Genomic DNA, 26,547 nt, shown 5'->3' on the forward strand with positions numbered 1-26,547 from the left:
CGCCTGCCGGTGGTGGCGTGGTACGCTCCGGCCGATGCCCGCGAGTATCACTCGCTGTGACCCCCCTCAAGCACCTAGCGATATCACGTACACCGCGCTTAACCTGCGTCCTCGCTTTTGTCGGCGTACGGCGACTGGCGAAGTTGCGAGTGCGTACGACCGGCGGCCAGGTCGCATCTGTTTGAATTCGCGATTTTCGGTTACGAGATGCCACCAGTAGTTGTTTTTGTGGTGGCAATCCTGTGACTCAGGTCTAGACGGGTCTAGACGGGATGGCACGATTCGTTTTAAGCGGTACCCATGATCTTATTCTTATAATATGCTGATCGTGAAGAACCATAATTATTAATTATTATAGCGATATTACTCAATGTGGTGAACAGGAAACGGGACGGAAACTGATATTACGGGATTGAGAACTACAGTTAGATGATGTGTCCCGTGGTCCGTCCCTCACGGGCCACGGCCTCACTTCGAACGAGGAGTCGAGGACTCTGTAAAAGTGTAGTTTGTGTGTGTCAGTTGGCACGCCAGTGCGTCCAGATGACCGGCCGCTAATGTCGGGATGCAGCACGACGGGTTTCGAACTTTAGAGGAAGCTACACACAATATATTTTTGTTGTATCCGTCTTAAAAGTGCGTAATACACTAATACCTATGACAAATTAACAATTAGCAGATTTAATTCCATTGAAAATTAAAGTCAATTGACCTATTATGAAAACTGATGGTACAGTGCATTTTAGCCGAACATTATCTGGTTTTGTATGTAGGTTTTTTACGATAACTTAATTTTTAAGTGAGTTAATGAGCATTTTGAATTTACGCATAACTTGCTACAAAATTGAACTATCGTAAAAATCCCATATACAACACAGATAATGTTCTCAACATTAAGTTTCATAATAGGTCGATTCACTCTTTTAAACTAACTACGGCAGCTAAACGTGATCTGCTGAGCGTAAATTTGCAATGTTATACACTTATTGTAATAAGACGGAGACAACAAATGATTGTGTAGCGTTTTCTTAACGCACGCATACTTAACATTTATAATGGTATAAATAAATTTATAAGTAATGTATTATTGTCTATATGACTATATCTTTTTTTCTTATTCTAAACACTATATAATATGGTAGATTGGTAGCTAAACATGATTTGACTTCCGCAGAGCGATGAGCATCGCTTGTTGATAAAAAAAAATACAGTGATTATCATTTCAAATGTTAGAATAATTAATTATTTTGTTACCAATAAGGCAATAAAATTGTGTTATTCTTTTTCTTGTGTTTCAAAAGACATAATTTTATAGAAAACATAATATGTTATTACGGGTCTGAGTACGTCCAATCTTATATCGTATTATATTATAAATTATGTATATTATATTGTATTGTATTACCTATATTACATCATATCGCTATTTCAATTATCGAGATTTGTGTTAAAAGCCGTTTAGAGTCATAAACCTTCTACTAACCTTCCAAACAAAAAACCGTGATAGAGATGAATAGTTGATGTTGATACTAAAAAGTAAAAATCTGTACCTACATTACTTGGGTAGGTAGTATACAAAAAAAATTAAACAAAATGCCTGCTTGAACTGTTGAGGAATTTTGCATTACATTTTAAAGCTTTTTGAAAGCGCGAAAACTGTTTTATAGACAATAGTAACAAAAAAAAAAAAAATTAATAAAAATAGAAAAATTCTTATACCTATAAATAGCTCAACAAATGTTGTATACTTGTATAGGTACATAATTAAATATTTATAATCAATTGCATCGGTGCTATAGTTATTCCCAACTAGGAATAAAAATGTAAAACTTGTTTAAAACCACATAGTAATAATATATGTATTCTGTTTATTATTGTTGTTGCAATGCAATTTACAGCTTATAATGCTTAGAGTAATAAAAGCTAAAACTACACTGCTTACATTACATAGTACGGATACGGACTACCCACAGTTGGAAGGCCACAGCTTACATAAATATTATATACACTATACACATATAATATACATCATACTAGTTAGTAGTTTAGTAGTCTATAGATTGCTGCCGATACTTGAACTTGTTAAAACCTTCAAGTGTCAAGTCTTTATCATCACAGCAGATGTTCGGTGTTGTTGATATCCAGAAACAACCACCCCGGTTCCCCGGATATTTGATATAACTATAACATTAAAAAAAAAATAGTGAGCTCACAATAATATTATATAATTGTATAATTAAATCACAAAAATTAAAAACTGTGTACACATTACATTTGTTTAAATAAATAATAATAAGTACCTATATAATATAATAAATAATTGTATACATGACTATTATTGATTTGACATTTGAATGACTTTTATCAAAAATAAAATTCACTCGACTGTAAAAACGTGAGTGCGAGCACGGTATATCACACACACATGTAATATAGCCATATAGGCTATAATCATAGGCGCAAATAGGGGGGGGGGGGCTCAGGGGGTATTAGTATCCCCAATTTTAAAATTGGCACCCTCAAATAATGATCGTGTTTATGTATCAAAAACTTCTTTCAAAAAAAAAAATTAAATGACAAAATGCATAACATATAAGCACCCTTAGTTTTTTTATTGAAATTACGTCTATGGTTATAATTATATATTTATATTAAAATGTTCTTGCATATTGTATTAATAGCCATAGGTACCAATTATAATATGTAGGTACTCAATAACCGACGCTACAGGCTACGGCATATATTTAACATAATTTATATTTAATTATCTTTAATCATTAATTGATAATTTAATATTTTACCAAGCATATAGTTTTGAACATGCGCCACGTGGATTTATGACCGTCGTTGTTATAAATTATCATTCACCTGTTATAATTTATGATATATTTTTTGTACCTACATTAATAATGCTTGTGAATTTATAGGAAATATAAAATTTAATGACTAACTATGAGGTACTTATGAATAAAGTAGAAATGTAGAATTATTTATTTCTTTATCCGTGTGGAGTTTTTGGACTGCTCAGCGAGTGTTGGTTTGATATGGGAGAGAGGAGGGGGGACAAAGAAAAATGCTATAAAATAACCTAAGTCATAAAATAAACTTAAATACCTATAGGCTCCTCGATGGTGTTAAATATTTAAGTTTAATTCTTGTCCAAACATTAACTTGGAACAAAAATATAGGTAAGAGTTAAAAGATAGATCCTTAATGCTCAATCAAGATCACTATAAAATCGTTATTATCCAAAAATAAATTTACTAACTTAAAAGCTAAACTACTAATATACAAAAATCTTCTAAAGCCTATAATATGGACTTATGGGTTACAACTCTGAGGCTTAGCAACAAAAAAACCAACTTAAACAAAACTTAAAACAAAGTCTTTCAGAACATTACTCTCAGAAAAATTACTAACGCTCACCTCTTTGTTTCTAATTTAACCCTCCGCGAAGATAAAGATATCAAACAATCAAACCTGTTACAGCGGAAGCGGAATTAATCTACAATAAAACGGTTTTTTTTATCAAAATAGAAAATCATCCCAACCGACTAATATAGGAGTCACATACCTTCACACTTCCGGAAAATCCACAACGTAGATTCAAAAGAAAATGGTGTCGTGATCATTTAAATTAAAAATGTCTTTCTTCAATAGATAATATTTTATATAATATACGAATATACCAAGCTAACTGTCGTCTGTCACTAATGGTTGGATTATTATATAAATAGTTTATGTTATGTTTAGTATCTTATCTAATACGCTTATTGTATAGATTGAGTATTTGAATATGTACTGTTATAAAAAAAATCTATATAGGTACATAATATTATATCATGTCATCGTAAAAGCTTGATGTGAAGTATAATAAATAGAGAATAGAGCTAAGCTATACTAGTTAATCCTAGGATTACCATTTATAGGTACTCTGTACTCATAATTTTATTCGAATTTTAGCCTTAAACTATTAACATGTGATCATCCTTCTATATAGGTGTAAGGATGGCCAACTGTAATAGAATTATTGTGATTGATCTTTGAGATTTTCCAATTTGTTACGATCGACAAAAAAAATAGGTAAGTAAATAAACAAAAATATCTTTTATATACGTGTTAGTGTGTTACACTTCTTTTATTACTTTTATTTAAAATATAAACAAGTATTAATAACTATTATTTCAATATAATTGATTACAAATTATATTCCTGAGCTAAACAAAAAAACATACATAAAAAAAAAATGGAATCACATATTTGGGACCAGAGTGACACAGTGGTTACGCAGTTGATTGCGACTCACAGTTCACACTAGTCAATCGAACCGATTCATAGCAGAGGGCAAAAATTGCATGGTTTTACGGCTTAGCGCGATTATCAATTTGAGACAATTTCCTATGCTGTCGCCTGTCGTCGGATTGCTACATTCGTTTTTTTTCTCCGAATGTTTTTTTAAGCCTAGGTACATAACATTTTAATATTACATACTAAATTAAAACATTTTATGGTTATAAATTAAAAGTTATAATATAATAATTACTATATAATATATTATATAGCTACCTATACCTATTCTTATAGCGACAATTAGCTAGGTATGTATAATAATAATAATAGTTTAATATGCAATTATGTGCAGTGTTTAATAAATAATAAGTTTATAAATATTATATTTTATATTCGTATTTAAAGGGTGACAAGACACACATTTTTTTACTTTCAAATTTTACCTCCACACAATAAAATATAAATATACTTGAATACTTGAGCTTGAGTCTTGGTAGTAATGAGGTACCTAGACAATTATATTTATTTAGTGCTATTTAATTTTTATACTTGGACTTCTGTTATAATTGCGCATTTACTCCATGTAAACTGTAAAGGCCTTTTATACATAAACAGACTTTAAGAAAACAAATAATACATTTTTAAAGTCCCTGTTTGCTGTTTATACTGTGTAAAACGTTATTTGAAGTTATAAAAAAATGCTTGTCTAGTTAATAAAATCAATAAAGTAATAACATATCTGAAAACAGATCCAAATTATTTCCCATTCAGTTTGATTAAGATCTCTAATTTTAAGTTTTTGAATTTTATATTTAAAGTTAAATTTGATTTTAAGATTTTACAATTCCCGATATTTATAAATATTAAATTGACATTTATTTATAATAGATTAAACAGGTATATGAGTGAAAAGGGTGGAAAAGCAATCTAAGTAAAATAAAAATAAGAACAAATTCAAAAGTGCCTATTAGTGCCAAGAATCTAGGTAAGTCCTAGATCAATCAATAACCATGTAGGTCGTAGGTGACAGCTAGTGAAACCAAAAAAACTTCTAAAAGGTATTTCAGAGTTCAGATAGATACTTAAATATTTTAATGAATATTTTAATGAATACCTATATGTATATTCAACTAATTATTTAAATATTTGTCCAACAAGTATTTAAATACAATTAAAAAATATTCAGTGAATATTAAATATACATTAAAATATTTAATGTTAAATATATTTGGATTTTTTTGGTGAGATTCATTATTCTTAGGCCCAGGCACGTACACAGAATACAATTTCGGGATGGGGGGAGGTTTTTTACAATATAGCATTACAAATTTTAGAGCAACATAATAAAACAATATTTCTTCCTCTTTACCTACTCATTTTTTTTAATGAGACTTTTATTATGCTAAATATCAAAATTTTATGTAAGTCATTTGTTAATGTAATAATATTATTTTAATACCTAACCAAGTTGGAAATTGGGTACATAATACATACGTTATTTACATTGCTCGTTATAACATGTTTATGTTCTTATATTGCTAACTAATTATATCCCATTATCCCAATATGAGCTGTAACGAGTTTGTTAAGGTTTTATTACTATATGCATGAGCCATGAATTCCTGAGTCCTTAAAAACGAGCAGTTATTATCGGAGTCCAGAGGATTCACCAACATAATTATCGTCTATAAGCAATTCCGGTGTTTGGTCAACCTAGAACTCTAGGAGAGTATCATTAAGTGGACATGGTACATACTTCATCATGATACAATGAATATATTATTATTTATTTGAATATTTAATCTATAATGACTTGAGTTTGGCAAAAAATAAAAGAAGGAAGGAAAGTTGGGATACATAAGTGTAAAAAAAATGTGTACGTGTGTACTACATTTTTTATAGTAAAATATATATTACATATTATATTGACTAGGATATAATTAGAAGGTATACGCTAAAATATTTATTTTTTAATAAGCGGGAGCCGTTCTCCTAATATTCAAGCGCTGAATTGCTTGAATTAATGATGGGTCAACCACTGAAATATATAATTCAGTGGGGTCAATCGACTACTTAGACGTGTTCGGTTCACACTTGAATAGCTGAATCTTGATTGTCATGCATATATTATATTTTTTTCCTAAAAATTCTGGGCCATCAAGGCAGCGCAATCTGCAGTCGCTCTCGTATTCGCTATTTAATAGTACATCAAAAGAGTCAATCATGCTCAGTTAGATAGCGTCGCCACGTACGATTAAAACATAGTCCAATTAGTATTAATACTGTTAATAGCAGGGGCGTCATTTTTTTTTTTTTTTTTTTGGGGGGGGGGGGGGGAGTGCAGGGCAGTGGCGTGCAAAGGGGGGTCGGGTTCAACCCACCCCCCAGGACCAAAAAAAAAAAAAAAAATGTGATATTATTGATGAATTTCTTATTATACACGGACAAGCAAACGTCATCGTCATAATAATATGACTATTGATTAAACACTATACTTTACCAACAACGAAAAAAGACTTCATAACGAAATTATGGTTGTCGTATATCAATCAAAATAGACACTTGATCGTACACAGTCAGTTAATTGCATAGGTACATAGTAATATTGTCATTTTCTCGATCGACTCGATCAGACAACGGAGGAAAAACCGATTAGTGTTGGTTATTTTTTTTACACCCCCCCCCCCCCCCCCCCCATATCAAATTTGAATGTACGCCACTGGTGCAGGGTGTACATTTGCACCAACATTTTTTATAAACGCCTTCTTTGGCCTACCAACAATAAATATAAGCGCCGATATGCCTAAGTATTATATTGTTATATATTAATATTTTTTTTTTTGTGCCATTTTGATCAAGGTAACCCATAAAACAAATTTCAGGTTTAGCTATATTATTTATTTTGAGTGTGTAGGGAGAAAAAATGTATAGGTTAGGTTTGATTAAGTACTATTAAGGTGCTTTATACCCATAAATTTACTTACCAAATACAACTATCATCCACAATATAATATAAACTCATTGAAAGTACATATAGTTCTTCAAAAATAGTAATAATATTGTGATGTAGGTATTCATATTAATATAGGTGACATATTAGATACAGTTTTTGTCACCACTTAACCCCCCCCCCCCTGTATCCACCAAAAAAAATCTCCATGTGGCCTGGTAATGATTCCTTGAATGGCTTGCAAAAATTTTGGCACCAACCAACAATAAAAAAGTTGAAATGACGCCCCTGGTTAATAGGTCTATGGAGTAAAACATTGATTGTTCAGTTTACGATGCAAATAAAATGTGATTTCATCTAATAACATGTGGTTTTGCAAACATTAAAAATGATGTTCTCGATTAGTTTTCATAATCATAATGTATTAATGTTATTTAATATTCCAATATTCCGTTATGTTCTTGTACGGTTATAGCACAGAATATAATAATGGTTATAGTAGTATTGTTCATTTACTTCATTTTAAGTCCATGCTCATAAATATCTAAGCTTAATACTTACTTGGTCAGGTAGAATAATCTATTCTGTGGTCACACTGTTTATGATAATTGAAATTTGTTTATCAATATTCAACAACAACAACAACTTTACATAATTTAATATCACCCTTGTGGCCTTGTACATTATCTTAGATCATACTAAGCATATCACATATTGACACGATAATAATTTATTAGCTTAATCATTGAGACAACAATACCGAGTGAACCACTAACTATGATATGACATAAAAGTAATAAGTACTAACTACTTAGTTCTCGCTGAGACGCTGAGTGCTGAGTGTGAAGTGCAGCTGTATAATTGTTTTTTGTTTATTAAATTAGGTGGCGAGTGGGGGTCAGTTGACTCTTTTTAAATTTACGCAAGAAATCTTATGAAATTTGGTTTATAGAAAATAATCATTTGTTAAAGTGTAAAAATGGATATGGAGGAAGAAATAATTAACGCAGATGATGAAGAAATTTCATATTTTGAATCTATTACAGGTGAGACTTTAAATAAAATATCTAGGTTATTGGAATAATTTATATGTTAAATAATAAATCATTTATGCTATAAATTACAATTTGTATCTATGGATAGTAATTAATTAAATTGAAAAATATCTTGTTTTCCAATATAGACTACGTATGGAGCTTTTTAGGGTTTGTTCAAAATAATGGATGGTACTTCCTGGCTTTTATCATTTTGTTGGCATATTTAGTCCCCAAATTATGGCCTCATTATTTAAAATGGTTAAAACAAAGAGCAGAAGCTGCATATGATGCAGACATTAAAAAAAGTATGAAAAACTACCATTGAAATAAAAAAATTTAAAAAAGCACTAACCGTATAAAATGTATAGATCCAGATTTATTTAAACAAAAACAAGAGGAATTACAAAAGGCTCGAATAAAATTCCAAGAAGAATATGAGAAAAAGGCAAAAATAGCACTAGAGAAACAAAAAGAAGTAAAATTAATTAATTATAAATTTTAAGTTATGATTTGAATTAAGATGTAATTTTATCTTAGAAAGAAAAGAAAATATTAGAAGAAAAACAAGCATTATTAAATAATGGAACTTCTGGGCAGTCCATTAACAGGTCTCAAAAGTCCAAGAATTCAAAACCAGGTAATATTTATTTTTAAATTTAAATGTTGTAAAAAGTGTAACAATCATATTTGATAAAATGTATTTCATAATTCTATATTTGTTTGTATACTCGACTAGATTCAACCAAGGTATACTGTATTACTTCTGAATACATCTATTATGTTTTATGTAGATAATTGAAACTACTTGTAGGCCAGATATGATGCCCATTTAATATTTATTTTCATTATTATAAATATAAAATATACATATTAACTAATTTATTAACTGTATATGCAAATTACTAATAATTTACTCATAATTTTATATTTATTTAATACACATATTTTTATTTATTTTTAAATATTTTTTTGTTTTGTTTAGATTACAATCCTTTAATGGGGTCTGGTAGTGGTTCAAATTATAGACCTCCAAGGAGAAGTGCATGTTCTGGAGGTGGATGTGGATGAAAGCAAAATATAAATATTCTATTAAAATAATTAATATCATTAAAAAATTTATATTTTATAATATTACTAATAAATAGTTTATTTCTTCAGCTCATATTTATTGTAAACCAAACTTACAAATAGATTACATCTGCACAAGTGTAAACATTGAAAAACTTATAAATTATAATATTAATATTATCATAATTGTTAAATCATTATACTTTAAAACAATAACCTGAAAATATAACATTATTTTTATTTTATTTTATTAGAATAAGCTTTGGCAGCGAAGGCCACTGGCTGACGTTTGACAATTAACAATGACTATAATATTATTATTTATGTAACCAAGAATATATTTAGTTTAAAAACTTGAATTATATTATTATATTTTACTATTGATTTTAGAGTAAAATATGATCGTGAAATATAAATAAAATAATGGTATAATATATCATTGATTATAAATACTCAATCAATGAATATATGTATCAGTTAAAAATTCTATATAAATAAATATGAACCCACTGGTCACTAATAAAAATGCTATAATAGTAATACTATATTGATCAAGCATTAAAGGAATTAGGCATAATTAGGAATATGGTTTGTGGTGGGAAATTACATGTTTTTAGCAAAATCTGTAAGCCTCATACAGTAACTTACCTAATCAGAAATGAAATTTTAGTAATATATTAAGTTTTTTTTTTTTTTGGGGGGGGTCTATTTCCCTCCCCTCTTAATTACGCCTCTGAGGCCATGGCCTGACCTAATACTTACTGGATAATATACTGACATAATAAAATTTAAAATTTAAACTAAACTCATTAGTCATTATATAATAATATTTTTCTTTTGGCCTGTCCTAATAAAAATTCCTAGTTTTGCCTTTGGCTGTCAGTCTTAGTATTGGCTTTGTTTATTGTCTTTATACTGCCGTCATAAGCCATTAAGCAGCAACTCCATTTTTTTCAAAATTGAGTTTTTGGTGTTTATCATCGATAGAGATTTTAATTCAATTCCGATTTCCATACTAAAATTTAAGGTTTTTCTCATTAGAAATCCATATAGATATATAAGAAAATAAGAAAAAGGCGGTATGTACACGATTTCATTAAGATAAGAAGCAAAAAAGCAATATGTCCAAATACTAGAACGAAAATCAGTAAGTGATCCGTTAACTCCTGGAATTCCTGCTTTTTCCCCTAGTAATTATTGTATTCAGAAAGCACTTTTTACAATTCTTATCATACTCCGGGAGAACTAGTATGTTCCCTTTATCCAATACATGCCAATGATATTAGAAGCCATTTGGCAGTAACTCCAAATAAAATTATACTTACTGCTTTTAATTTTTGGCTAATATAAGCTAAAAAGCAGTAAGTCCATAAAAATGTATTAATCAACTTTTTTTGGGGTTCAATAGTTTCCTCATGAAAAATACAATGATATACTATCTCTTTAATGTTTAAAAAATTATTATTTTTACTCTACGGTCTAATTTAATGTTGAAAACTGTTTTATTGTTTCCTAAAAAACTCGTTTTTTGGAGTTACTGCTTAGTGGCTTATGACCGTATAGTATAGCTGAACAGTTACCATAATGTTAAGTAGAGCCGACATTTTGACACTCTTAGCATTGTTTTTTAAAACCAGCTACGTGATGATTGTTTTATTCTACATTCATTTCTAGTATTTTTGTATGAGAAAAATGATTTCACATTTTAGATTCTGAGCAGAACGAGGAATGTATTGATTTTACCATGATGTGTTTGTATCTGTCATCACGTTCTACGACAGTGAAAGTGCTTCGGAAAACGGGAATTTTCATGCACAATCAATTTTCGACAAAATCGATTATGGTTATTGATGTCACTTTAAAACATAGATACATGACATTTTCACCGAAAGTTTATTTAAGTATATTCTATCCACCATGCAATTTTTTAGTTCCTGAACGAAGTGATGAATGTATTGATTTTACAATGATGTGTTTTTTTTTTGTGTCTGTGAACAGCATAACTAGTCGAAATAATGCTTCGATTTCAAACTTTAGGGGTGGTTTCCGATGTAAAATTGAAGATCCTTGGTGCATTATAGAGGTCAAAAGTAAACATTTTCCAACAGTTTTCAAAAAAATCGAGAAAACAAAAAAAAAATGACACAGAAAAACTGGAATTTTTACGCAAAACCAGTTTTCGACCAAATTGATTTTTTTATATGGTTGTAATTCAAAAACTAATCACTGTAAATACTTGAAATTTCACCAAATGTTTATGTTAGTGTTATCTATATACAGTTTAATTTTCACAAATTTTCGACTTTTTTTAGTTAGGTTAGTTAGTTTTGTGTTTATAACTAAAGATTAAAAATACAACACTAAGTTTTCCTTCAAGTAGCTATAGAGAAAACTCGAAGCGTCATTAAAAGAAAAATTTTAAGTGCGTTTGAATTTTAAATTTTTACAAAATAGCGTAACGATAACGATTTATCCTGAAACGATTTTAAATATTTGTTATTATTCAAAAAGTATAAGTCGATAAAATTTTTATGGCCCTATCAAAATTCTTGAAAATTTAATACAAAGTTCCTCGTAAGTTATTCTTATAGTGATTAAAAAATTATAAAAATACATAGGTATAATTTTTTTTAATTAGCATTTGAATTTCAAATATTGACAAAAATTCGTCAAAACCGTGAATATTTGCTAATTATTTTGTAGTTCAAAATTCATAATATTGTTTGTATTTATATCTAAGGTTATAAAATTTAACACCAAGTTTTCCATAAGTTTTGCTTCAAATAAGTATAGAGAAAATTTGAAGCGTCATTATAGGAAAAATGTTTTGAGTGTTTGAGTTTTAAATTTTTATGAAATCGCGTAATGATAACGATTTATCCTCAAACCAGATATTCGTATATCTATGATAATATAAGGTATTATGAATAAAATTATGATAACTACACTAATTGATTAACCATGCCTTATGCAAAATGCGACTTAATTGAAAAATAAAATATTTGTTTCAAAATAGAATATATGACAATATTTAAATATAATATATCCTAGACTGACAAATCATCTCCGTTCAGAATCGTTTTTCGTATACAATGATACCTATCATTGCATTCAAAGTTAATGCCACCCATTACAGTAACCTACTGTACAGCAGAGCGACATCCACGACTTACCCGCTTTTTTTTCTATAAATATTATTAAAAATTTATTTTTTGGGTAGAAAAGCTTTAGAATTTAATTTAAAACACCCAATATATTGTTACAATAGCAGTTGAAAAATCAATGTTTAAATTATCTTAGATAGAAATTCATAAAAATTTTCCTTTTTAAATCTAAAATTTGAAAATTTATAATAATCTATAATATATCCTAGACAGATAAACCATCTCCTCTCAGAATTATTTTTCGTTTACAATGATATAATATCATTGGATTCAAATTTAATTCCATTCATTACAGTAACCCATGCACTTGTAACCTATGTCCTATACTGTACAGCAGAGCGACATCTACGACTTACACGCTTTTTTTAATTTTATACTAATATTATTTTTTTATACTTATAATGTTTTTATACAAGCATATAAGAAGTAATAGAATTATATTATGTTACAGCTAGTATTCTTTTTATAGAATTAAGCAAAAAATTTTTTTTGATCAAAACTTGTTTGAAATAAAAATAAAATCAAAGCATTTTTTTGACAACTTATCGTGTATGAAAACACACATCAGTGTAAAATCAATACATTCATCGCTTAGCTCAGAATATAAAATTAGCACATAAATTTAATGCGCATGCGTAAAACACCAAAACCACTTCGTGAAGCTATAACTTAAAATTGAACGGTTTCCGCCAATAAACTCGTTGAAGTACATAGTTATACAAAAAAAAAAAAAAAAAAAAAAAAATGGTATAAATTCGCATAGGCGTTAAACCAGATTTGTTCAGAAAAACAAAATGTGGATGACCCTGAATAATTTGAAGTCAGCACTAGCATTAACTTTAACATATCCATCATAAAAAATCTAGCGAAAAATTATCAAATTCACTCGATAAATAAAATTTAGATAACTCTGTACTATTTACAGTTCTGAGTTCAACGAATGTCCAATTGTATCACAATTCACAACTGTCTAGGATGAAACTGAACAGTAATGGCTTATATTCGTTATATATAAAAATGGACACCTTCACATAGCAAAATATACAACTATTTTATATATATATATGGATTTCTGTCTGTCTGTTTGACCTTTATTCATTCCTAAACGGCTAGACCGATTGTGACGAAATTTGGTACAGAGATATATTAGACTTATAGAGGCAGAAGATAGGCTCAGTTAAAACGTGAAACAGACATTTTGAGATTTTTTTTTATTAGATAAAATAGAATATTTACAATCTGTAATATTTGTACACACAATAAGTAAATTTGATAATTAATAATTAACATAACGTGGATGACGTGAGGAGGGAAGCCCACCAGTGTAGATACCCTCTAAAACATTTTTAAATTTACGAAATTTTTGTTTATTTGTAAATGGTTGCTTATTAATTATTATTATTATAAGCTAGCTGAACCCGTACAATTCGTAGCCTGTTAAAAATTTTACCTCTTGTATGTCTCAAACTACAACAATACTTAATTATACAAACTTATAATATAAAATGTCGACTAAAATTACCGACAGGCGACAAATGAAGAGCGTTTTGAGTTCTTCCAAAGTCTTTATATCCAACCAAATTTTTTTAAGAAACCGACTAGGTATATTCCATACTTTAATATTTTCACACACCGTTGTTTATAAAAAAATTATGTAAATTGTATTTAAAATCAAATTTGCTCCCGAGAAAAATTATTTAAAACATAAAATGCCTGTTAAGTAAAAAATAAATTGCAATTCATGGCCTGAAATCAGAATCGGCTTTAGTGTTTTGCCTAGAGGGGGCCAATATTTTTTAGTATGTATATATCAAAACTATAATAAAATAAGTCAGCAAGTGTTTCTATAATATAGAAAAATGAGTGTTATTATTTAGAGTAAAAATGAACAGTTTATGATATATAAAATTAATAAAATAAAAAATATATAACCTTAACACTAGCTGGTAATGTCTTTAAGATAACTAACAATTCATGAATTAGAGAATATAAAAATATAGCTCTAGTTGCGGCTATGCATGTAACACAATAACACATTATTTACATAATTTTATAATGAATAGAAGGCACATGACACATTATTTACATAATTTTATAATGAATAGTAGGCACTAGGCACATAACATATAATTTGATAGGTAGGTTAAAATAAAAGGAAAATTAATATCTAAAACAAAACATCAAATTTTTTCTTCGTTCTTTTTAATTTGTAAGTTATGGTTAAAATTGTATTTCTATATTAATCAACCTAACCTAATTAATAATGAACTCATGGCTCATATGCCTCCTCCCTAAAAGCCGCTCTGCCTGAAATGTTTAAACAAATATGTGTTCACATTTTTGTATTTAACATTATACTAAAAAAACAAATAAAAAATAATTTATAATAAATATTCATATTCATTAAGTTTAATCATTTATTTAAATTTTAATTATTATATCACATAAGTAATATGTATCATAAGCTATATAAATATTATTTATAAATAAAAGTAGGTATACTATATAACCAGTAGGTATAGCCAGTATATGTTAAGTTAGACACACCACTACACTATTTTAGTCATTATAATTTATTATTTAATAATCGCTATCACACGCGTTCCCATTTTTAGAAACGTGGAGATTAGTTTCGCGAAATAAAATACGTTTAAAATTAAAATTCGATGATTAATCGATGTGTGTGTATGCGTAAGCCATTTAATAAATTGCTAAAATTAACACGCAACGTAAATTTATAATAAATTTCTTGTTAAGTGTCCTCCCGGACTTTGGAGACTAAAATTAGAGGGGAGGAATAATTTTCTTGTAAATTAGAAGGGGGATTCCGTATCCCACCACTTTAACTACTGCGAATATGGTGATACGATGAGGGTATCCTGAAAAATGAAGTCTTCATCTTTCATAATTATACATTGCAGTAACGTACTTATTTTGTCTATACAATACGCCGGGCAATACTTAATGTTTGTGAAAAATAAGTAAAATAATATTTTATAAGTTATAAGGTTATAAGTTATAACTTATAACATATTATTACTAGCTGTATTACCTGGTGTTAATTGGAGAATGGGGATGAATCATAAATGAAACTATGGTGGGAAATCCCCACGCGGTTTTTTAATAGATTGACATATATAATTCTGAAATTCTGAATATTATTCTTTCGTTTGCAGGCACACGATGGTGTAAAAGAAAATTTTAGTTTGCTAAAAATAAAATTTAAAAAAAAAACTATTGTTTTGATTTAATCAATTATTTGTGTTTACTATAATCTGAGGTTAAAAATAAAATGTAAAAAAAAAAAAAAACAAGCTACTATTATACAAACTCCTACTCAAATCTGGACTTACGGTATCCAACTCTGAGGTGCAGCCAAAAAGTCCAGCTTAAACAAAATCCAAGTCATCCAATCAAAATTTCTCCGTTAAATAACCAAAGCCCCCTAATATGTATCTAACGACACTCTACATAGAGATCTAGCCATTCCAACAGTCCAAAACGTCGCAAAAATTTTCTACTAACGCACACACTCCGTTCAGTGACGTGGCAAAGAGTAATTTCAGAGGCAATTGCCTCTGGGATTTTTCAAATATTGGGGGGTGGGTATCAAGGATTGTACTTATTTACATGTAAATACATGTGGGGTGGGTCTTCTATAAGGGGGGTTGCCTCTGGAATATTTTTAGTTCACCACGCCACTGACTCCGTTCCACAACCGACGTAATCCCCTGATTTTCGAGCTATCCATCAACGCTATTCCTGGTGACCCCAGAAGGCGTCTTAAACGTACCTGGTGTCGTGACCTACTTATCTAAAATTGTATATACCTATCTCCCCTAATTTTGTAATCCCACTGTTTCTTGCTAGCACATTAAAATCCTAACTTCACATCCCAACCTTAAGTGCCTTCAATGGGCGGCTTCTTATCTCCTGCCACTCAAGTCACGTCACTTCCATCACATTCACTTTTGTAAAATAATATTTACAATGTATTAATAAACGCTCAATTAAAAGCAATTTTTGTAAAACATCTTGATTATTTGATTGATATATTTAAACTTTAATACATTTATATGCTTTTTAATATTTTCACATAGAATAACATTTTATTATTATTATTAAATTGTTTTTATAATATTAAGTGTTTTAATGGTTGTCAAACTTTGGAAGAATGATACTTAAACTACATACATATTATAAAGGAAATTAATAGATTTTTTTCATTTATTAAAATATCGTTAATTTTTTATATTACACATATTTTATTTTTATCTTATTTTGTTCCTAAGAGATTTTTTTAAATGAAATAGTAATACATAAAAAAGAAATCGGTTTAGGTATTATAAGTATAATTTTAAAGATAAATACGATGGTCATAACATTCAATATAAAAAAAAAACAGTGAAAGCAGTGCCGTATTGTGTAAGTTATTGATCATACTGCATGATAATTTAAATTTAATGATAAATATTATATAATTTGAAAAAAATAATTTAGTATTGTAATTCAAATCAAAAACCTTTTCTATGAAAACTTCATGATTAAATTATTTATAAATAATGGCAGTCTTTGGAAAGCGTCCAAACAAGCACTTAATTTTAAAGTAACCTAACCTATTCAAAGATATTCCACCTGTCAACTCAAATACGGTTTTTAGTAATCTTGATATGCCTTTACAACCTTCTCTCCCAATTAAACATTTTTCACCGAACGATATTAAATTTACAATATTAAAGAGTAGGTACACTCTGAGGAAGTCTCTGGTCTTCGATCTAATAATGGCTGAAGTAGCTAGATGCCTTTCTGAATGTGATGCAATCATTCTACTTATTCACATATTTAACACCATACCCAGATTATCGCACTTTCCACTCTAGTGGAAGTTCTCCAAAATCATCCTTTCCCCAAAACTAAACAAGCATCCCAACCTGGTAATGCCGTATAGACCAATTAGTGTATTTTTCGCAATAGCTCTGAAAAGACTTATACTGAACCTCATACTTCTACTAATTAATGACAAAAAAAACTACAAATTTGGTTTTCACGCACAATATTCGACAATACAAAGTACATAGACAAGTTGATTCACTCTCTTTTACACTTGGAAAAAAAGAAATGTACTGTTCCTGTAATTTTCTTGATATCCAACAGGCCTTTGACCGTGTATGGCACAAGGAACTGTTTTACAAGCTAAAGAAATTTTTGCCCAAATTTACTATACTCTACTTAAGTAATATCTAACTGATCGTTATTTTCAAATCCATTTTAAATCCGTATATATATTCCAATATAGCAAACATCAGAACTAGTGTTCCACAGGATGGCATCCTTTCCCAATACTGTACAATATACTTCAGATCAACCAACCTCCTCCAACACTATAGTGGCAAACTATGCAGATGATAACTTATCATATCTACAAATGAAAACAAATATTGTAGCATTTTATAATGTTCAAAATCCCTTTTCCCTTATCTCCAGGTCTCCACCTGGTTAATTGGAGGGTCGAGGTAAATCAAAACAAATCAAATGACACGTTTACCCTTAAGCTAAGACATTGTCCAGCAGTCACTCTCTATGGTACTCAAATTTCGTTTGCTCCAGCAAAAAAATATCTCAGCTTAACTTTGGCCGTAGACTCATTTGGGCCACATGTAAAAAGGATTCAACTAAACCTGCGAATTCGTAGGACTAAAACTTTACTAGTTAATAACAAACACACAAATCTAAATATAAAACTACTAATGTATAAATCTCTCATCAAATCCATTTGGATTTATGATCTCCAACTGTGAGGAAATGCTAAAAAATCAAATTTAAATTGTATTCAGGCTTTTCAAAATATTACATTAAAGAAATTAAAGAACTCTCCCTAATATGTATCAAATTATACCCTTCACACAGACCTGAAAATTAAAATTGTAAGAGGAGAAGCAGTATCTTATTATAAAAGATTCCACAATCTAGTATCTAGCATCTCATTCCAATCCTCTTAGAGATATGTTAAATTAATAAAAAATTAAAATAATGTATACAGTATACACAACTAAATTAATGTACAACTAACTTAAAAGTGTCATCCCTGGGTGGATGCTTTTATCAAGTTTACTAATGTATCATAATTTTTATGTCTTAGCTAATACTCTCATTGTACCCTTGAGGTACAGGTTGTGTATATAGCAATAAAGGAAAAAAATATATTGCTATTATAGTTTAAATAATTTTACTACTTTACTCATTCACATACCATAGACATGGCTAACGATGAACATCATATTTTCTAAAATTGCTACTAAAATATTGATTTCCATTTTTCAAGGTATTAGACTATAAGAGGATATCAGCTCATTTTTCCTCTATGATCCATGCACAACGAAGCAAGTAATGGATATTTTAAGACGTAAAAAAATAGCAATTTAGAAAAAAGAGCTCACATCCTCTTAAGAACACGATAAGTTTTAATCTTGACTTACAATGGATTAGTAATAATAATAATTAATAAAGTATATTTTTTTATTAAAATACTTTGTGTATTAAATGATGACAGACAGTTTCTAATTAAATAAATATGCATATTTCTACTAACAAACTTGAGCATTTTTATTATTAATTAATCTTACAATTTAATTACATAATATTTAAATATATATTATTAAAATAGTTTAATATATAATTTATATAGTTTAATACTATCAAATATTTTGAGATATTTAGAATTTGTACTTACATCTTTAATTATTTCCTTAAATACTTTATAATTGTTACGCAAGTAGTTATTCTGAAAAAAAGTAATAATATTAATGTTTGATTGTTTGGATATTTATATATATTATATATACAAACATAGCTAAACTGAGACCAATAATTTGTTTGTTTGTTTTCTTTCTTTGATATATTGAATAATTTTCCACTTTGTAGTTTGTCTTTAGTTTATAAATGATACGACTATGCCTATTAAAAACATTTTTAAATATTTAAAATATGTTAAATAAGTAATCATAATAATGAATATTAATAATATGTATACAGCTTAAGTTTAAATTATAAAAAAATAATAAATAGTGCTATCATTTAATGGTTTTTGGTAAAATTTAAAAAGATAGAGACAAACAATGAATTTCCATTTAATCAATAATACTGATAAAAAATATTTTATTTTTGAATAGCTGGACCATAAAAATTATTATTGAAAACAAAAATTATTTTAGATGAAAAATCTCAATTTAAATTCACAACTTTGTTTGTTAAGATAAATTACAGTTTAAACTGTTATTACAATAAAGATTAATCTTTAAAACTTAATAATATGTTCATAGGCTGAAATACTGAGGGCTAAAAAAATAGTAACCCCATATTAAATATAATAAGATATATCATATATCATTTTTAATATTTCAAATATTATTTTAAAAAAGTACTCATGCAATTATAAATATATTTATTGATTTATTTTTAATAAACAGGAAAAAGGTTGTTTTTTTCAATTGTTTGATTTTGTTTTAATACACATTAATAATATTATAATTTATAATAAAAGTTTCTATTACATTATGTACAAAGTATGTTATTCAATGATAATTTTATCTTTTATTATTATAGATTATAGAATATTTGTGACTTTTGAGGAGTGTGAGGGGCATAACCCCACACAGTTCACTAACAAGTTGATTTTGGAGGGATTTGAGCACTCTTTGAGTACTAATTGGATTTGCGTCTATGAATATGTAATCACTCATAACAATAAAGAAGACTATTTTTTTTCTATTATAAATATTTTGAGGATAATTAAACTAAGGTGTTGGTGGTTTGAGATTTGAAAATGTTTTGTTCTACTACTTTGTTTGTGTATGATATTAAAAGTATTAAATTCAAATCTAACAAATTATAGAATAGTGGCTTTAGATTAATGTTGTGGATTTATAATTTTTAAGAAAATTTGTTTATTAAAAATATTAAGACAGTTAATTTAGAAAAACATACATGAAAGGGAAGGCAACCAGTGCAGTATATTTTGAAAGTAGTTTTATATCAAAAATACAAATTTGTTTGAGATCTTGTTTAAGCTGAAACCAAAAATATAATCATAATGAAACAAAATAATATACAAATATAAAATATTATCGGTTAATTTTTATTGTATTATTTACTTTTTTTAAATCCAACGCCTTATAAAGAATTCCTTTATTCTGAATTATTAAATAATTAGTCTGATAATGACGACCATCTGCCTCCAAATCCTTTATTAAAACATATTTATAAAGATGATAGAAGTATATAATTTTTCATAAAATGTATACTTTAAACAGCTTAAAAAATATTGAATACTCACCAAAATATTTGATATTGATCGACTCGTGAATAATTTGTTTTTAGAAAATTCTATTGATTTAAAAAGTTCTATTAAGGTATATCTAGTACTTGTATTTTCACTATAAATGTTCATTAAAAGACCAAATTAAAATAAAATTCTAGAGATTCTTTGTACTACATCAAAAGTGTTATGTGGAGATAAAACTTATGTTTTTAAATGAGAACCCCCTTTTTCTAAATTTATCAGTGCATGATTTTTCTGAAAAATGTGACATATCAGAATCAAAATTGGTAAGAGGAGTTTTTGATTTATTTGACTTTCTGTTCAAAGTAATGCAATTTAAAAAATGAAGGCTACAGTGATTTGAAAATTTTAGTCACTAATCCCATATGTGTTGTGTCCATCTTATGAAAGTAATATTGAATTATTCAAATTTGAATAACTTTTTTTCTTCTAATTGTGATATTAAAAAAATAAAAACAACATTGAACAGTAAATTCTCTCCTCTTTAAAGTGTGAAGGAGACAACACATGCTGGTGCAGTGTCCTATTAACATTAATTATTTGTAAAAATAGCCTAAGTATAATAATTAGGTACTTGTTCCAATATTACATTTATTTTATATTTTTGTAAAACAATTTTTAAGGACTTTTATCCTTAGTACAAACATTTTAATAAATAAGAAACTACTCATTCAAATTTTGAATTGGATAGATAAAGATTATCAAAAAAGTTATCCACTAAATAATTTACAGTAAAGTGAGGTTTTCATATGAAAAACAAGAGTTTTAAAACAGGACACTAAAAGTAGTACAAACAAAATTTGAGTTTATTTAAAAAATATTTAAAAATGTCTGAGTTTGAGTAAATTCATTAAAAACAAAAAAAAAAAAAGGCGGTGAAAATGCTCAATGAATAACCCTATATATTATTATAAATTATTTTAATTTTGAATTTAAAATGCAATACATTAAGAGCAGCTAAAACATTTTTTAAATAATTTATATGCATAAATGAATTACTTACGTTTTACAAGAAAAGCTTTTAATAATATGAATCATTTTAACAAAACAATAACCAGTGTAATAGGCATCCCAACCCGCATGGTGTAATTTCATATCTTGAGCTAGAATTTAAGAAATAATTTTTATTAATTTTTATGCAATAAAATTATATGTCAAAAATGTTAATTAAACAGAAATAATTGCTTGGTATTGAATATTAAAAATAGAATTTAGAAAAATAACTTTTATTATGGGTAATTACATAAATATTATTTCTAAAATAAAAATACGCATTTTATTTTATCAAGTTATTACTTCTTCTTATTTTTCTTCGCCTTTGGGCCGAACTATTTGGTGTTGGCAACCCAGGTTCTCAATTTCCACTTACTATAATCCTTTGTATCCTCCTCACAAACACCAGTCATTTTCATATCGCACTCTATAACTTCAAAGTTCAAACCATCTCTTTTTCAGTCTTCCTCCTCCTTTTTTTCCATTCACATCAATGTTCTATGTCACTGAAACTGCTTCAGTTTTTTTTTTCTTAAAATATGCCTTTTCTCACAAAATTTGTCAACTATTGGAGCCGTTCCTATACTACCTTTTACATATTCATTTCTTATTCCTTCTTCTCTCATCACTCCACTCATTCATCTTAACATTCTCATCTTCGCAACACTCATTTTCTTCTCCATTGTTTTATCTATAGCCAACATTCCTATCCATACATCATCGCTGGCCTTACTACTGTCTAACAAAATTTACCTTTTAACCTGATTTAGATTTTTTTATCACATAAAACACCTGATGATTCTATCAACTTCATCCATCCATACTTAATCCTATGCATAATATCTTCGTCAAAACCACCATCCTTTTGTAATACGAATCTTAAGTGCTTTAAACTATCAACTTTGTCTACTACTTCATTCACTATATTTACTAAATGCCTATTCTGATTTACTCTTTGGGCTCTATTTCCAAGATGAAAATTAAACTTGATATACACAGTTTTACTTCTACTAATTTTTAATCCTTAACTCTCAAGTGCTTTCCTCCATTCTTCCAGTCTAAAATTCACCTCCTCCAGTCTCTCTCCAACCAACACTGCATCATCCGCAAACAACATGCACCATGGAACTTCACCTTGTATACTTTTTGTTATTTCGTTTATTACTAAAGAAAACAAGTAAATACTCAATGTTAAACCTTGGTACACTCCAACCCCAACCCTAAACTCCTCAGTTTCACCAAAAAGGCTTTTAACCCTTGTGTTTGCTCCTTCATACATGTCTTCAATTATATTTACATACGCTATTGGTAACTCTTTTTTCATCAATGTCCATTTCAAAACCTCTCTAGGGCTTCTCTAGATCAATAAAAATCATACATAACTTCCTTTTTTCTCTATACTTTTCAATCACTCGTCTCACACAAAATATTGGCTCCATATTTGACTTGCCGTGCATAACACCAAACTGTTTTGAAACCAATGTTTCACCTCTAATATTTAAATCAATTAACTCTTCCTAAATCTTCATAGTGTGACTCATAAGTTTTATTACTCTATAGTTTCCAAATTCCTGTAAATCTCCTTTTCCCTTGAAAATTATATCAAGTTATTACTAGTTCTTTTAAATTGATAGGTTTTTACTAAAAATAAGACAAAGCATTATATTTTTGATTTAACTATTTCTAAAGAATATATATTTTGTAACTTAACTAAATTTAAATATTATGAAATATGTTATATTCTTACGTTCTTCAATACCAGTCAATTGAATACATATGGTATCTGCGTATTTGTGGCCGTCTCCATCTTTTAAATATGAATATATTTCTGAGAGAGAACTTCCTAACCATTTATCTAATAAAACAATAATTCTTATTAAATTTATAAAAATCATGAGTCAATATAAACTTTATAGTTTAATAAACCTTACAAACCATTTTTAGATACTATACGTTTTACTTCTTTACATAACAATTTAGTATCATATATTGGTCCAAAATTGTTAGATACAAAATGTTGGAAATCTTTAAAATTTTCTGAAATATGAAATGTTAACATTATGTATAAATATATTTGATTTATTTAATATACTTCATAAACTTTAAAAATAATTTTGCTACAGAATTCTATTCAGTAAAATTGGAAAATTTGATTTGGTAAGATTGACAATTTTATAAGAAATATATTATAGAAGATAAAGGAAGAACCATTTACAAAGAACTAAAGCTAGCTGTCATGGATAGGAATGTGGGGGATTCATAAGACCAATCTAAGGACTGAAAAACAAAATTTCTGGATACAATATATTACAGTTTAGGTAACTATCTTAAAGTTAAAATGTGAACATTTTTAAATTAATTTAGTATTTTAGTCTGATAAATATGTATAATTATATTATACTGACCAGGTAAGGGTGTAAAGAATTGGTTAGACAAAATTAAAATATCTAAAGCACAGTTATGTCCAATTATCGGTTTTTTCAACTTTGATATTAGTTTCATTAAATATTTGATACCCATCATTTTATTTAATAGACTTAATTTTAGATTTTCATAAATTGTTCTGTTCAATATTTCTGAATTAGTATTGACTTCTATTTTTGTAATAGTTAATCCTAATTGATTCTTAAAAATATTAATATAAAAATAAAAATAAAAATATTTTACAAGATATTTCCTTTAAGGCATTACTTCATCTATGAGTATATATTTTAACTTTTTCAGAACATAATATTGCATTAATATAATGTATGCAGGTTCATTGCATCCATTGATTTCCAAAAATGTCTGCTCTCCATAATTGGCAGTATCATACCATTCAGAAACAATTTTTAAAATTTTCATTAATTCTTCTTCAATAGGACGAAATTTTATATTAGTCTCAAAGTATTTATCAAAAAATAATTCATCCAACATTTCTGATTTTATTTTTAATTCTTCTTTGTCAGTTAAATATGGTACCCTGTTATGAAACAACTACAAAAAAAAAAAAAAAAAAAATGTATTTAAATAATTAAAATATATTGGTAGGTATAAAATAATATTTACCTTATTAAAATCAAAATTATGTTTACATAAAAATTCAACACATGATGTTTGAAATTTGACTACACTATCAGATTTATAAAATGTCTGAGGGTATGTATAAAATGAGTAAGTTTTCGTTTCAAATATTTTATTTTTGGCATCATAAATATAAATCGCAATACCTAACTGAATACAGGTTATATCAGATACTTTTTGATGCAATTTATTGTATCGTTCTTCAGTTGTATCAAATAAACTGTAAATGAATTTATAATGTTAGTAAATTATAATAATTAGTTAGACAATAATATCTATGAATTACAGGATTTTAAAAAGATAATTTAAAGACATAGATATAAATAAGTAATGAACATTTTTGTTAAATTATATAGATATCTTACTACCAAATTTAGAAATACAAAATAATCATCTCTAATACTTAATATTATTTTTATCATCAAGCAGAATACAAATAAGTTACAGATTTGGTCATAGGAAAAATTAATAAGACAAAAATTGTTTTTATTTAAAATGGACTATTATTTCATTTCAATAATAAAGTATGGGAAAATACTGGCAACCATTATTGGTAATATCTTTGGAAATATTTCTGTTATAACTGAGATTACTTAGCTCTTATGATTTGTGTTGAGTTTCAAAGTTAATATTATTAATACCAATTTCCTGTACTGAGGTAAGAGCACACTATGTATCAACTATGCTAGCTTATAAACTTATACTTGCCATTAAGGGAATTGGAAGCGGTGATTTTCTGTCTTTGTTTAACACACGTGGAACATATAATATGCCTGATGAAAATTAAAGTACTTCTAGTTGCTCGATTTAAAATATGTAAAGATTTTTGAATTGGTATACAAGTTAACTTTGTATCGGTCGAAACATATTTTTGATACATTTAATAAAAAATATTGACAAATTTATAAAATTTAAAATATTAATTCTTATAAAAATATTGCTACAATCGAAAAAGTGCTTCGACCAACGAAAATTAAACTTGTATACTAATTAATACATCTTTACATATTTTAAATCGAACAACTAGAAGTTCTAGTTGTTCGCTAGAAGTACCTTAATTTTTGTCAGACGTATATAATGTCCCACATGTGTTAGACAAAGACAGAAAATCACCGCTTCCAATCCTCTTAAGTAAGCATCTAAAAAAATATATTTTTTGATAATTTTATTAGTAATTATAATTTTAATCTCATATTAAAATGTATTGTATATTACATGGATATTATTGGCCTTGTTATATCTGTGATTCCTATTTTTATTTTTATTCATTGAAAAAACTCACGTAAATGGCTTTGATACATTGTCAAATAATTTGGAGAACTCCATATCTAAGCTTATAAAAGCACATTTTCTGATTGCGTCTTCGATCACCGGCAATTCAGAATAAAAATTTTCACATGTGATCTCACACATTATTTAAATGTAAAACAATATCGCATCTAATTTCTAACAAGTGTGGAATCCTAGAGCAATTAGAGCATATTCATGTAGAGCGAAAAACTATTTAGTAAATACTTGATGGAAAAACCTATATTAAATATATGTATCTGTTAAATTTAAATTGTTAAATATTGAAGACTAAAGTTCAACTGTTAACTGTGTAAATTGTGTAATAGTTTTCAATGTTTTCATCTTATCTATATA

General features: G+C 27.8%; 2 protein-coding genes across 5 annotated transcripts; one reads left to right on the forward strand and one right to left on the reverse strand.

The window, feature by feature from the left end:
* Positions 1-1,848: 1,848 nt before the first annotated feature.
* LOC107161373 (pre-piRNA 3'-exonuclease trimmer-like) lies at positions 1,849-26,547 on the reverse strand. Of its 2 annotated transcripts, XM_089227563.1 has the most exons (13): positions 26,186-26,547; positions 24,889-25,123; positions 24,532-24,816; positions 24,246-24,465; positions 23,776-23,877; positions 23,588-23,695; positions 21,851-21,950; positions 20,842-20,941; positions 20,660-20,749; positions 20,493-20,575; positions 19,356-19,463; positions 19,240-19,290; positions 1,849-2,181 (listed from the first exon to the last, which is right to left on the reverse strand). In XM_089227563.1, the coding sequence occupies exons 1-12, from the start codon at positions 26,314-26,316 to the stop codon at positions 19,248-19,250; spliced, it is 1,605 nt and encodes a 534-aa protein (XP_089083689.1). In that variant the 5' UTR covers positions 26,317-26,547; the 3' UTR covers positions 1,849-2,181; positions 19,240-19,247. The 2 variants fall into 2 exon arrangements, with proteins under 2 accessions (XP_089083689.1, XP_015363248.1); XM_015507762.2 differs by lacking the exon at positions 1,849-2,181 and having other exon boundaries at positions 19,012-19,290; positions 26,186-26,546.
* Positions 4,066-9,704, forward strand: LOC107161575 (uncharacterized). 3 transcript variants are annotated; one of them, XM_089227564.1, is made up of 6 exons: positions 4,066-4,083; positions 8,125-8,286; positions 8,424-8,582; positions 8,646-8,752; positions 8,815-8,914; positions 9,260-9,704. In XM_089227564.1, exons 2-6 carry the CDS (start codon positions 8,220-8,222, stop codon positions 9,343-9,345), a joined length of 519 nt encoding a protein of 172 aa, XP_089083690.1. In that variant the 5' UTR covers positions 4,066-4,083; positions 8,125-8,219; the 3' UTR covers positions 9,346-9,704. The 3 variants fall into 3 exon arrangements, with proteins under 3 accessions (XP_089083690.1, XP_015363533.1, XP_015363530.1); XM_015508047.2 differs by lacking the exon at positions 4,066-4,083 and adding an exon at positions 7,881-8,033; XM_015508044.2 differs by lacking the exon at positions 4,066-4,083 and having other exon boundaries at positions 8,040-8,286.

Source organism: Diuraphis noxia, unplaced genomic scaffold (assembly GCF_037042655.1).
Source record: "Diuraphis noxia isolate RWA-SAM2 unplaced genomic scaffold, SU_Dnox_SAM2 contig0004, whole genome shotgun sequence".
Classification (NCBI taxonomy): domain Eukaryota; kingdom Metazoa; phylum Arthropoda; class Insecta; order Hemiptera; family Aphididae; genus Diuraphis; species Diuraphis noxia.

Coding starts and splice junctions, on each gene's coding strand:
- LOC107161373 (XM_089227563.1), bottom strand. CDS start 26,316: ATGTGTGAGATCACATGTGAAAATTTTTATTCTGAATTGCCGGTGATC. Junction 24,466..24,531: donor AATATATACTCATAGATGAA/GTAATGCCTTAA, acceptor AATATTTTTAAG/AATCAATTAGGATTAACTAT. Junction 20,576..20,659: donor AGGCGTTGGATTTAAAAAAA/GTAAATAATACA, acceptor TTTTGGTTTCAG/CTTAAACAAGATCTCAAACA.
- LOC107161575 (XM_089227564.1), top strand. CDS start 8,220: ATGGATATGGAGGAAGAAATAATTAACGCAGATGATGAAGAAATTTCA. Junction 8,753..8,814: donor CACTAGAGAAACAAAAAGAA/GTAAAATTAATT, acceptor ATTTTATCTTAG/AAAGAAAAGAAAATATTAGA. Junction 8,915..9,259: donor GTCCAAGAATTCAAAACCAG/GTAATATTTATT, acceptor TGTTTTGTTTAG/ATTACAATCCTTTAATGGGG.